The sequence below is a fragment of the Gorilla gorilla genome, chromosome 2 (genome assembly GCF_029281585.2).
Source record: "Gorilla gorilla gorilla isolate KB3781 chromosome 2, NHGRI_mGorGor1-v2.1_pri, whole genome shotgun sequence".
Lineage (NCBI taxonomy): Eukaryota > Metazoa > Chordata > Mammalia > Primates > Hominidae > Gorilla > Gorilla gorilla.
The window spans coordinates 167,985,225-167,998,014 of NC_086017.1; the positions used below are offsets into that span (position 1 = coordinate 167,985,225).

A 12,790-nucleotide genomic window follows, 5' to 3' on the forward strand; every position below is an offset into this window, starting at 1 on the left:
TTTCTTTCATTGAACTGCTTTTGTACCTTTGTCAAAAATTAGTTTGGCATATTTATGGAGGTCATTTTCTGTTCTGTTCCATTGATCTATGTGTCCTTCCTTCTGCCAATATCATACAATCTTGATTACTATAGCAATACAGTGTATCTTGAAATCAGGTAGTGATTCCCCCCACTTTATTCTTCTTTTTCAGCATTATTTTAGCTATTCTAATTCCTTTGGCTTTACATACAAATTTGAGAATAACTCTTTCTATATATAAAATATCTTGCTGAGATTTTGATAGAAATTGGATTATACCAATTTAGGGAGAATTGATATCTTTACTATTTTGAGTCTTCCAAACATAAACATAGTATCTCTCTCCGTTTATTTAGATCTTCAATATATTTCATCAGCATTTTGTAGTTTTCAGCATACGAATCTTGTACATATTTTGTTATATCTACACCTGAGTATTTAATTTTTTGGAGCAATTGTAAATATATATATATATGTATTGTATTTTCAATTTCAGTGTTCAGGTGCTCACTGGGTATATATATAAATGCAGTTGATTGTTCTGTTTGTATCTTGAAACATGCAACCTTGCTGAACTTACTAGTTCTAGTTTTATTGTCAATTTCTTGGGATTTTCTATGTAGATAATTATGCCATCTCAATTAAGGAGAGTTTTATTTTTTCCTTCTAATATGTATGCCTTTTATTTCCCCTTCTTGCATTGTTGCTCTGGCTAGATATTCTAGCACTATATTGAATAAGTGCAGTGAGGGTGGATATCCTTGCCATTTTCCCAACCTTAGGGGGAAAAACACTGAGTCTTTTACTACTAATTATAATAAAGCTGTAGGGTTTTTTTTGTAAGTGCCCTTTACTAAATTGATTTTTAAATTGGTAAATAAGCAGGTTAACTTAATGATGAGGAAGGGTCCTAATGGCTTTATGAAGTAGTCAGGTGGTCTGTTTGACTAATGAGCTTGAAGTATATATTGCCCTATCTCAAAAACTTTCTCCTAATCTGAATGAAATTTACTAAACACTCATTGTTTTGAGTAAAGGCATCTTACTGAATGGAAAACCTCTTAGAAGGATTAATATTTCATACTGCTATCACTCTTATCTACAAAGAATAGTTTATTTCCTCCTTGTCTAAGCACAAAAAGCATCATATGGGTGGGAGAAGGAGGCACAATTGTACGTATGTATGTATGTATGTATGTATTTATTTGAAACAAGGTCTTGCTCTGTTGCCCAGGCTGGAGTGCAGCAGCACCATCTCAGCTCACTGCAGCCTCTGACTCCTGGGCTCAAGCAACCCTCCCACCTCAGCCTCCCAAGTAGCTGGGACTGCAGGTGCACACCACCACGCCTGGCTAATTTTTTAAAAATTTTTTGTAGAAATAAGGTCTCACCGTGTTGTCCAGGCTCATCCTGGGCTCAAGCAATCCACATACCTCGGCCTGCCAAAGCACTGGGATCACAGCTGTAAGCTACCATGCTTGGCCAAGAGGCACAATTTTGAAATAGAGAATGCCACAGTTGGGCAGCAGGAAGGTACTAAGTAGTTTTTCTAGTTGAAGCACAGACAAGAACTCTGGAAAGGATCTGAAGCCTAATTTAACCTTTTTAAAACATTTACATTATTTTTATATTAAATAACTATAATTTTAAAAGTATGAACACTGCATTTGAGAAGTTTGTTTCATAGTTTATTTTCAAATGGTTCTACATTTGTTTAATATACTGCATTTGTTAATGTCTCCTCCAAAGTGCATCTTGTAGAATACCAGAACATCCTGTTAATGACAGGCCTTTTGTCAAGAATGACAGCATGTCATTATTTTACTTTCAAAATGAGAGGATGATATAATACCAAGTTATAAGAATGAAGCACAAATTATATTTCACAAAAAGCAGATAACTTACTTCATTTGGGAACATAATTACAGTATTTCATATCTTCTCAAGTTTCACAAAAATGCCCTAAGTAATTAGCTCATATAGGCACTAATAATTTGAAAGGTTATTACATTTTTTTCTATAGCAGTTTTGCTTACAGAACATTATTTACAATTTAATAGCACTGAAAAATTTTGTGCAATGTATTTATTTAACATTGCTTACTTAATGATTCAGGTGAAGTCAGAAGACCACTCTTGTGGACCTATTATTTTAAAATCACATTGTCTTGTTTTCTACATCATAATGAATATCATGTTTTCTCTTTCCTTGCTGAACTTCTAGAAAACCTATTCTCTAAAATGTATTGCTTCAAATAAAATACATTTCAGCCTTTTCTCCCTTGACTGCTATGATGAAATAACATTCTAATAGCTTTCACAATGTGAAGTTTATAGCATTTCTGTTTTATTCTTCAGGCTGCAAATCTACTCCACCCATCAAGAGTTTTCTTTAGAATAAAGATAGGACACTTTGCCAGGAGCAGGGCAAGAACTGCAATTAATAGGCAAGGATTAATGATGAAGGTGACTTACAGTAAGCAACAATTTTCAAATTGAGAAGAAGAAACTAAAATGCAAGATGGGCAAAAATTTTAAGAAAATATCCATCTGTTCCTAATTAGTTCAGATTTATTGACATGGATGAATTATATTTCTGAGGGCTGATAGTGTCTTTGCATAGGATTACAGAGCCACTCTTGGTTATGTCTGAAGACATGCAGAGAGTAATAGGATAATGCACAAATGCCATTTCATGTATACAGTGCCCGTAAATTACAACCAATGAACTTAATTTCAATCCTAGACAAGATTTAGAATATATTATGAAAGGGTGATTTGTGAAGATATATTAGACAAAACAATAACCCTTGGGCCAATTTTATGTTCACTGAGAGCAAGCATGTAGGCTTTGCCATTTCATTTTATGTAGGATTACTAGATCCAGGAACCATATTAGGCATAGAATATATGGACTTTATGAAAACATTTGACAAAGTTTGTCATAATATTCCTGAGGACAGTATAAAATAAATATAGGCTGGTAACAAAGATACTTGGATAATTTAATGATCAGATTAAGAGTTGTACCTGAAATATGCTGAATAATAGAACAGTATCAACCAATGTGATATGACATGCTGTGGAGTTCTGTCCTCAACTTAGTCAATTCAGCATTTTAAAATCAGAGAGTGAGATACATAAAATGACTTATAAGGATCAACTTTGCAAAAGACATAAAGCTTAGAATTTCCTGGATACCAGTGGCAATAACTAAGGTAATAACCAAAGGCAATAACTATGTCTAAGACGTATATATCTATGTTATTTTATTCATTTTTTATTATTATACTTTAAGTTTTAGGGTACATGTGCATTCAGTTAGGAAAAGAGGAAGTCAAATTGTCCCTGTTTGCAGATGACATGATTGTATATCTAGAAAACCCCATTGTCTCAGCCCAAAATCTCCTTAACCTGATAAGCAACTTCAGCAAAGTCTCAGGATACAAAATCAATGTGCAAAAATCACAAGCATTCTTATACACCAATAACAGACAAACAGAGAGCCAAATCATGAGTGAACTCCCATTCACAATTGCTTCAAAGAGAATAAAATACCTAGGAATCCAACTTACAAGGGATGTGAAGGACCTCTTCAAGGAGAACTACAAACCACTTCTCAATGAAATAAAAGAGGATAGAAACAAATGGAAGAACATTTCATGCTCATGGGTAGGAAGAATCAATATCGTGAAAATGGCTATATTGCCCAAGGTAATTTATAGATTCAGTGCCATCCCCATCAAGCTACCAATGACTTTCTCCACAGAATTGGAAAAAACTACTTTAAAGTTCCTATGGAACCAAAAAAGAGCCCACATTGCCAAGTCAACCCTAAGCCAAAAGAACAAAGCTGGAGGCATCACGCTACCTGACTTCAAACTATACTACAAGGCTACAGTAACCAAAACAGCATGGTACTGGTACCAAAACAGAGATATAGATCAATGGAACAGAACAGAGCCCTCAGAAATAATGCCGCATATCTACAACTATCTGATCTTTGACAAACCTGACAAAAACAAGAAATGGGGAAAGGATTCCCTATTTAATAAATAGTGCTGGGAAAACTGGCTAGCCATATGTAGAAAGCTGAAACTGGATCCCTTCCTTGCACCTTATACAAAAATTAATTCAAGATGGATTAAAGACTTACATGTTAGACCTAAAACCATAAAAACCCTAGAAGAAAACCTAGGCAATACCATTCAGGACATAGGCATGGGCAAGGACTTCATGTCTAAAACACCAAAAGCAATGGCAACAAAAGCCAAAATTGACAAATGGGATCTAATTAAACTAAAGACCTTCTGCACAGCAAAAGAAACCACCATCAGAGTGAACAGGCAACCTACAGAATGGGAGAAAATTTTCACAACCTACTCATCTGACAAAGGGCTAATATCCAGAATATACAATGAACTCAAACAAATTTACAAGAAAAAAACAAACAACCCCATCAAAAAGTGGGCGAAGGATATGAACAGACACTTCTCAAAAGAAGACATTTATGCAGCCAAAAAACACATGAAAAAATGCTCATCATCACTGGCCATCAGAGAAATGCAAATATCTATGTTATATACTCAAATATATGTGAGTCTAAGATAATATAAGATATATATTTTTATATTTTTTATATATTTGTATATATTTACATTTACATCTGTAGTTCTGTACTTGGATCTGAAAAGCCAAATGCTCACATAATAGAATGGAAAGTATTGGTCGCAAGGAATATGGAGCTTAAGGGAGAAAAGAGAAAATAGTAGAGGAAGATTGGGCATGAATTCCAAATGGCAAGTAGGGCAGCCACAACCCAAGAGGGACTGAAGTGAGGAACTGGAAGAGTTTGGGGTATAAGACAGTGGCTGGTTCCTTATTTTCTCTCTCTTTCTGAAGCTACAGTGTCCTCATCTCAGTTTCTGTCTCTGTGTCTACTCATTCATGTCTCAGAATTTTAGTTATACATGTTACTTTGTATCTTGTGCATGACATTTTCTGTCTTATGGCTGTGCCAAAGGTGACCTAAGTGCCTGAATCTTCAACAATTACAGGCCCAGTTGGCTCATACCAGCTTGGGCTTGGTTCTTCTGGGTCTGATGTCCAATCCTGGTTCACCAGTCAGCCATGGCTAGGGTAGATAGGTGGAGGGAGTCTTAGTCACATTGCCAAACATAGCAGCCAGGGCTGAGGAAAGTGGATTCTCTAAAATGTAAACATAGATAGAAAGGAAATAATTGGTATATTCAGTATAATGAGACGTTGGTTTGCACTGCAGTATTTTTAAAATCAGGGGTTTTATTTAACATAAAGCCAGTTATAGTATATAAAAGCAAAATATAATTGCTAAAAATATTAAAGACCAATGAGATCTAAAGTTGCATTAGAATGTATTATAATGATATTAGTAATGAGATATTAGAATGAGAGAAGTTTGAGTCTTCTCTCATTCTGTTTTAGTGAGACCAGCCACACTAAACTATTGCATCTGGGCACCATACTTTGAAACACGTGTAGAACACTGGAAAAAATTTAGAGAAATCTAGAATGAGGAAGAAATTCAGCTGAAGAAATTGTAAGTGTTGACCTAGAGAAGAGAAGACATGGAGTGTTCCTGATAGCTGTCTTCAAATATTAGAAAGACCTTCATGTGAAAGGGGCCTGGGGATGTCCCACATGGTTTCTAAGAGGACTGGAACTGGTGCACACTTCAGGGAGGCAGATTTGTGATGAGCCTAAGAAAGGATTTCCTGAGAGACAAAACTGGCAGAAGATGGAACAGAATGCTTTAAAAAGTAGTTTCCCATCATTTGGGATGTTAAAATAAAGGATAGGCAACAACATATTTAAGTTGAAGTAGATTAATGGAATTGAATCCATCTAGAGCTTGAACCAGATTATCTTTATGATTACTTTTATAAATCTATACATTTTATATAGTGGCAATTAGTTGATATAATCATTAATCTATATCCCACAATACTGTATTATGGTTTTTAATTTAAAATTTTTACTATTAAAGTTTAAAGGAGCCAAATTTTACTTTATAAAAATGTGTTATTTTTTTCTTCCAGTTGACATTTGTGTAATGACATTGGTAGGCAGATATGGTGGCATTACTATTAGTTACAGGAACAGTTTCTATAGTTTCAAGGGAGGTTACTTTAAGAGTAAATCTTGGATAATCCAAGAGTTAATTTCAAATTTAGTGCCCTGGAGCAAGCATTTTATGAAGCCATCTCTTATCCTTTATGAATAGGAAAACAAGCAGAGGCTACTGAGAAATATTTATACCTGAAACAGAAAAAAGAACTATCTCCCTTCTGACTTGGCTAAAATTTCATTTTTCACTGGCCCCTATGCTGGGCAAAAGTCACACAACACTTTATCTGAAGGAAGGAAGAGGATCTATCCAATACACATGTGATAGATAAATATAATACAGATGGTTAAAGGCACAGGTGCTGGTTTTAAATAGACCTGAGTTTTAATCCCAGCTTCTCCGCATATCAGCTGGTTATTTAACTTCAGTAGTCTCAGTTTTTTAAAAAAAGTCTGTAAAATGGGTATAACCATACCTACTAAGAACTGACTTGGGGAGAAGAGATTAGGTTCAAAGTATTTTTCCTATTTGTAGATTTATGACAGAATGTTAAATTTCTGTAAAAATCATAAAATGCTGAAACTGAACAGAAACAGAATTCATTTGGTGAAATGTCATAATTTTACAGATGAGGAAAATAAGATCTGAAAAAGCCAGGAAAACAGAGCAGTTTGCAATTAAAGAACAGTGATTTCCTCCCACTTCGTGGAAAATTCATCTTAAAACCAGAATTATAAAGATTATGAATTTTTTACTATTTTTGGTTTTATTTTATGGAAAATATTTCAAGAGTAAATTTTTCTTAGAAATACCATGGAGAAACAATTGCTCTGAAAGATCTTTTTCTAATCCCAAGATTTTGTGTCAGACTCAATATGCCAGTTTAAAATTTTTTATACAAGTGTAAGCAATGTCATAATTATTGCTCCAAGGCATAGTATACTATGTATTTACTTCATTCAACCAGCATGGCTACAATATCTTCAGTTGAACTTTTTTTTTCAGAATTAAAAAAAATTTAGTAAGTGTATGTTCTGTTTCCTAGATGTTGCCTGAAGAAAAAGTTTGTAAGTACTGTGGAGTCAGCTATCTAATTCTTCATGAATTTAAGGCTATGGAAGAAAAAGTGAAAGCAATGGAAAAAGAGATGAAATTTTATCAAGGAAGCGTAGATCGTGAAAAGAGACTTCAAGAAAAACTGCATTCTCTTAGCCAAGAACTTGAACAGTACGAAATTGACAACAAATCCAAAACAGAAAGGTTGAGTATGTTTTTCTTTTCTATCATTTATTTAGTTGAAAGACAGCTACAGGAAATAAATACACTTTGAATGTTTTTCTAAAATTTCTCTACATCAGGTATAGTTTATACTTTAATACATTTGTTTGTTTCTTATATTAATAATTACTAAATATAATTATTATAGTTTGCTTTCTTTTGAGGCATATATTTACTATCTGAAAAATTAGAAACCAATTAATTTAGTAACCACCAGCTGAGACGTTCAAATTTTTTTCCCAGGTATATATCTTATGTTTTATTATTAGGAAAATTTATCTATCAAAAATCAGATTAATTTTGGTAGTTTTTCATACATTTATTTTTAAATGGCTTTGGATTTTTAGATTTGTAGAATAAGGCTTTCATGTTTTGAAAAAGATGCCAAGACGTTCAATTTAGTGTGTGACTTTAAATTATTGGAATTGGAAATAAATTAAAGAATGGGTTTCTAATTTTGTAGAATCTAATCAGCAATCTAGCCTGCCTAAAGACACTTCAGTGAGCCTACACAGGAGAGTTTTTGCTGGTGTTTTATAGTTTTTCCTATGAATGAAAATTTCTTGATTTAAAGTATTGACAGTTGATGTTAGGAGACCTTGAGTTAATGAATTTAATGAATAAATTTAATGAATAACATGTCTATGTAGTGGAAACTTGCTTAAGTCTCTTTGGATTAAATACTTTTATTAAATTTTATTATAGAATTTTATATAAAAATATATAATTGCATTAAATGCCAGTTGAGCCAGATATTTCTTAGTTTTTTACCAAAAAAAAGTTGTTATAGTTTCTTTAATTTCACATCTGAATAATAAAGTATTTTATGATATTTTCATGGAAAAGCTTAAAAATTTGAAGTATTGTTTACAATTTTTAATTTGGAGGGGTTTTACCTGTCAGGGATTCTTTTGTTTGGTGTATTCACACCTTACTTTCTTTAATAAAATGTATTATACATGTAAGACATAAACACATGAAGTAAAAGAAGTATAGAGAATAAATAATAAGGCAAGAAAGTCTTTGTACCCTGCTGATTATACTATTACTGGTACCCTGCTGATTGTACTGATTGTATTCTTACTGGTACCCTGCTGATTGTACTGATTGTATTCTTACTGGAGGTAAAAATCACTTTTTTTTTTTTTTTTTTGTGACAGAGTCTTGCTCTGTCACCAAGGCTGGAGTGCAGTGTCATGATCTCAGCTCACTGCAGCCTCTGCCTTCCAGGTTCAAGCAATTTTCCTGCGTCAGCCTCACAAGTAGCTGGGATTACAGGTACACACCACCATGCACGGCTAATTTTTTGATATTTTTAGTAGAGACAGGGTCTCACCATGTTGGCCAGGCTGGTCTCAAACTCCTGACCTCAGGTGATCTGCCCACCTGGGCCTCCCAAACTGTTGGCATTATAGGCGTGAGCCACTGTGCCCAGCCAAAAATCACTTTTAATGATTTGGTGTATGTCTTGCTAGATCCTTTATTGTACCTTTACCTTTATTAGAAATGCATTTTCTTTTCTCTTTTCTTTCTTTTTTTTTTTTTTTTGAGACAGGGTCCTTCTCTGTTGCCCGGGCTGGTGTGAAATGGCACTATCACAGCTCACTGTAGCCTTGACCTTCCGGACTCAAGCTATCCTGTCACCTTAGTCTCCCGAGTAGCTGGGACCACAGGTGCACACCACCATGCCTGGCTAATTTTTGTATTTTGTAGTTTTTTTTTTTTCTAGAGATGCTGTTTTGCTATGTTGCCCATGTTGGTCTTGAACTCCTGGGCTCAAGTAATCTGCCTGCCTTGGCCTCCCAAAGTGCTGGGATTATAGGCATGAGCCACTGCGCCCAGCCTTATTTTCTTAATATATGTAGTTTATATCTTTATCTTTTAATAGACTAGTTTTAACATTAGCAGTATATCAAACATATTGTTGTGCTGCTGACATTTGCCACTTAACTATATATATTGGAAATTTTTCCATGTTAATGTATGTAGATCTACCTTGTTCTTAACTACACCAACATTTTTGTTACCAAGAATATGCTATAATTTACTTAATCAATTTTCTTTTCAACATTTATATTATTTCCAATTTTTGTTGTTACATGTAGTATTTGTATTTATGTTCCTGTGAACATATGTTGTTCCAAAGGATAAATTTCTAGAAGTGAAACTACTGAAAGAAAGCATATGCGAGTTTAAAATTTTGATGGGTATTATACCAAGTAGTCCTTTGAGAAATTAGCATTAACTTACATTTGTCCAATAGTTGATGAAGTGACCACTTTCCTACATTTTGTTAATATTGGCTTTTTCTTAATTTTTTTCAATCTCTTGAGTGAAAAATGTTACCTCATGGTTATTTAATTAGTATTTGTTTTTTGCCAATGAAGCTGAACATTTGTTTGTGTATTACACATTTATATTGATTACCTATATACATATATTGACCATGTTATTGGGTTATTTGCTTATTTTTGTTTATTTGTAGGTGCTTTTAATATAATATTGGCATTATACTGTGTTTATATATGTTGTTAATATTTTCTCATGGTTGCTTGTCCTTTCACTTCATTGTATTTTTTTGCTGTATCTTTAAAATTTTAATAATATCCTGTGCCAGATTCTGGCTGGTTAAGAGTTTTGTGTCAAGTTCTTTTAGTTGCAAACAATGGAAACTTATCTGACACGAACCTAAACACAAAAGAGAATTTATTGGAAGAGTATGAGGTGATAGCTCATTGAAAGAAAGGAAAAACTCAAGAACCCTGGCTTTGGAAATGGACTAGAAACAGAGCTTGTTCAGGGATCCGGGAAATCTGGGGTAAATTCACTCAACTTTTTTTCCCTTGCATCATTCCCTTCAAGATTCAAATCCCAGAAGAGTCTCACTGGCTTTACTTCTTTTATGTGACCACCCTCCAATTCCACCCCCTTAGCCTGATGAAGGGGGGAACCTTGATTGATAGTTCTATGAAGACTTCATACAATGAAAGCAAAGGTATTCACTAAAGAGAAGTTAGAGTACTGTTATCAGAAGAAGAGGGAATAGACTCACGCAAGTAGAAATGACAACATATGTTTAAAACTTATAGTATTAGAATTAGCTTTTTAATCTATTTAGTATTAATTTTGTATATAATTTGAGGTAGATTTCCAATTTCATGTTTGTTGTTTCTCAGATGTCTGGCTGTTGGCCCAATATCACTTATTAAATTCTTCATCCTCTCTCCCTTGACTTGAAATGCCACCTATTAATTTTTCTTCTAGCATATTTCTGGATGGTCTGTTTTGTGTTATTGATTTATTGTCTATCATTCAGTCAGGGCCACACTTTTAACTACTTTAGCTTTATAATATGTTTTTGATATTTTGTAGGACAAGTGTTTGGTTTGCCTTTCAGGTTACCCTGGATTTTTAGTATATTTTCTTTTCTGGACGAACTCTAGAATCAGCTTGTCCGATTCCATAAAACATGCTGTGTTATGATTTAGACTGGGATTGCATTTACTTTCTAGAACAGTTATATTACCTCGATAATTGACATCTTTATAATCTTAAGGCTTCTTATCCAGGAACATGGATTCCCCATTTATTCAGATGTTCTTTAAATCCTTCAATACAATTTTATAATTTTTAAATACATTGTGTATTAGTTTAATCCTTGGACATATTTTTGTTGCTTTTGGGAAAGATGTCTTTTTATTACATTTTTTTGAATGCTATTTATTTCCGTAGCTAGCTTCCTCATTGAATTCTTTTATTAGTTGTTTGAATTTTTAAATTTTCTTGAATATTTGTTATATATGTTTATAACACACACATACATGTAAAACAGTCACATCATATGCAAATAGTGCCTGTCATCTTTTTATTTCCAATAGTTATACCCTTTTCCTCCTTTTTCTTGTCTTATTAAATTAGATTGGACCTGTAGAACAGTGTTGAATAATAAACTTGTAGAATGCATCTTTATATTTATTTCTAATGTAATGCAATCCTGCCTAGGATGTTTCTGTTTTAAAAAGGACATCTGCTATAGGTTTCTTAAAGATACCTTTTATCAATTTAAGGAATTCTTCCTTTTATTTCTAGTTCTTTAAGTTTATTTAAAATCAGATGACTATTGAATTTTAATAAATGCTTTTCTATCTTCTATTGAGATGATCATATGATTTGTTTTCCTTTAATCTGTTAATATAGTAAATCATACTAATGGATTTTCTAATATGAAGCTAAACTTACATTTCTGATAGAAAGCCATTTTGATCATGTTACGTGTTTCAGGGTTCCCAAAGTCTCATGTATTTGCTTGCCTTCTTCATGATTCTTGCCACTGCTATAAGTACTCTGCACTATTCTATTTTTCTGTGAATTATCCCTTAAATATATGTATTTCTATGCATATAGTAAGTGGAAAAACACTTATCACTTGCCATAAATAGAAGATTTAAAAATTAAGTATATAGCTACAGGTTGAGTAACTTTTATCTTTGGATAAAAGCATTGGATAAAAGTACTTTGGTCCAGAAGCGTTTTGGGTTTTGGAATATTTTCAAAATACATACAAGTTGAGCATCTAATCTGAAAATCCAAAATGCGAAATGCACTAATGAGTGTTTCCTTTGAAAGTTATGTTGACACTCAAGAAGTTTTGGATTTTGGATAATTTCTTTATTAAAATAAAAGTGTTTTATTTATGTAACACTAACAAAATTGCCCATGCTAATGGTGATATGTGAAATAGTTTATGAAGAGCATTGTTCTTTTGAAATAATGCTGCTAATATTTTACATAGCTATTTGCATCTGTGTTCACAGGTGAGGTTGGCCTATAGTTTTCTTGTGGCATACAGACTAGGTTATACTTATCTTTTCTAATAAGTTAAGAAGGCTTTTGGCTTTGGTGTGCACCAGACATCTTGAATAGCACATGAATTTTTTGTTCTTTGAAGATTTGGTAGATCTTCATTAAAAATGTATTTTGTAGGGGGAGGGTTGGTTGAATTTTGATGACCTATTATGTTTCCTCTGTAATTACTGGTTTACTTACGGATTTTTACCTCTTTTTGAGTCAGTTTTGGAAGTGTTTTCCTGGAAAATCAAGCATTTCACTTGGCATTTCAAATTTCTGGATGTTTAGTATTATAGAGTATCCTTTTATTTAGAAGCTTTCCTCTGTATCTGTTATGACTCCATTTCTCTTTCCTTGAGTAGTTTATTTGTGTTTGATTGAGAAAGAGACAAGAAAGAGAGGGAAGGACAGAGGGAGAGAGAGCTTTTTTTCCTAGGAAAATAAACAAATTTGTCTATTTTGGCCTTTTTAAAGAACCAGATTTTTGTTTAAATTAATCAAATATGTTCCTTTTTAAAATTTATATTTATCAGGCCAG

General features: G+C 33.2%; 1 protein-coding gene across 2 annotated transcripts in view; it reads left to right on the top strand.

Annotated features, from left to right (window-relative positions):
- The window catches only part of LEKR1 (leucine, glutamate and lysine rich 1), a 223,055-nt gene that overhangs the window by 19,504 nt on the left and 190,761 nt on the right, over positions 1 to 12,790 (top strand). For both annotated transcript variants that reach the window (XM_004037896.4, XM_055381886.2), the window contains one exon: positions 7,172 to 7,386. In XM_004037896.4, the coding sequence (XP_004037944.1) occupies positions 7,172 to 7,386 (215 nt within the window). The remainder of the gene's footprint in view (positions 1 to 7,171; positions 7,387 to 12,790) is intronic.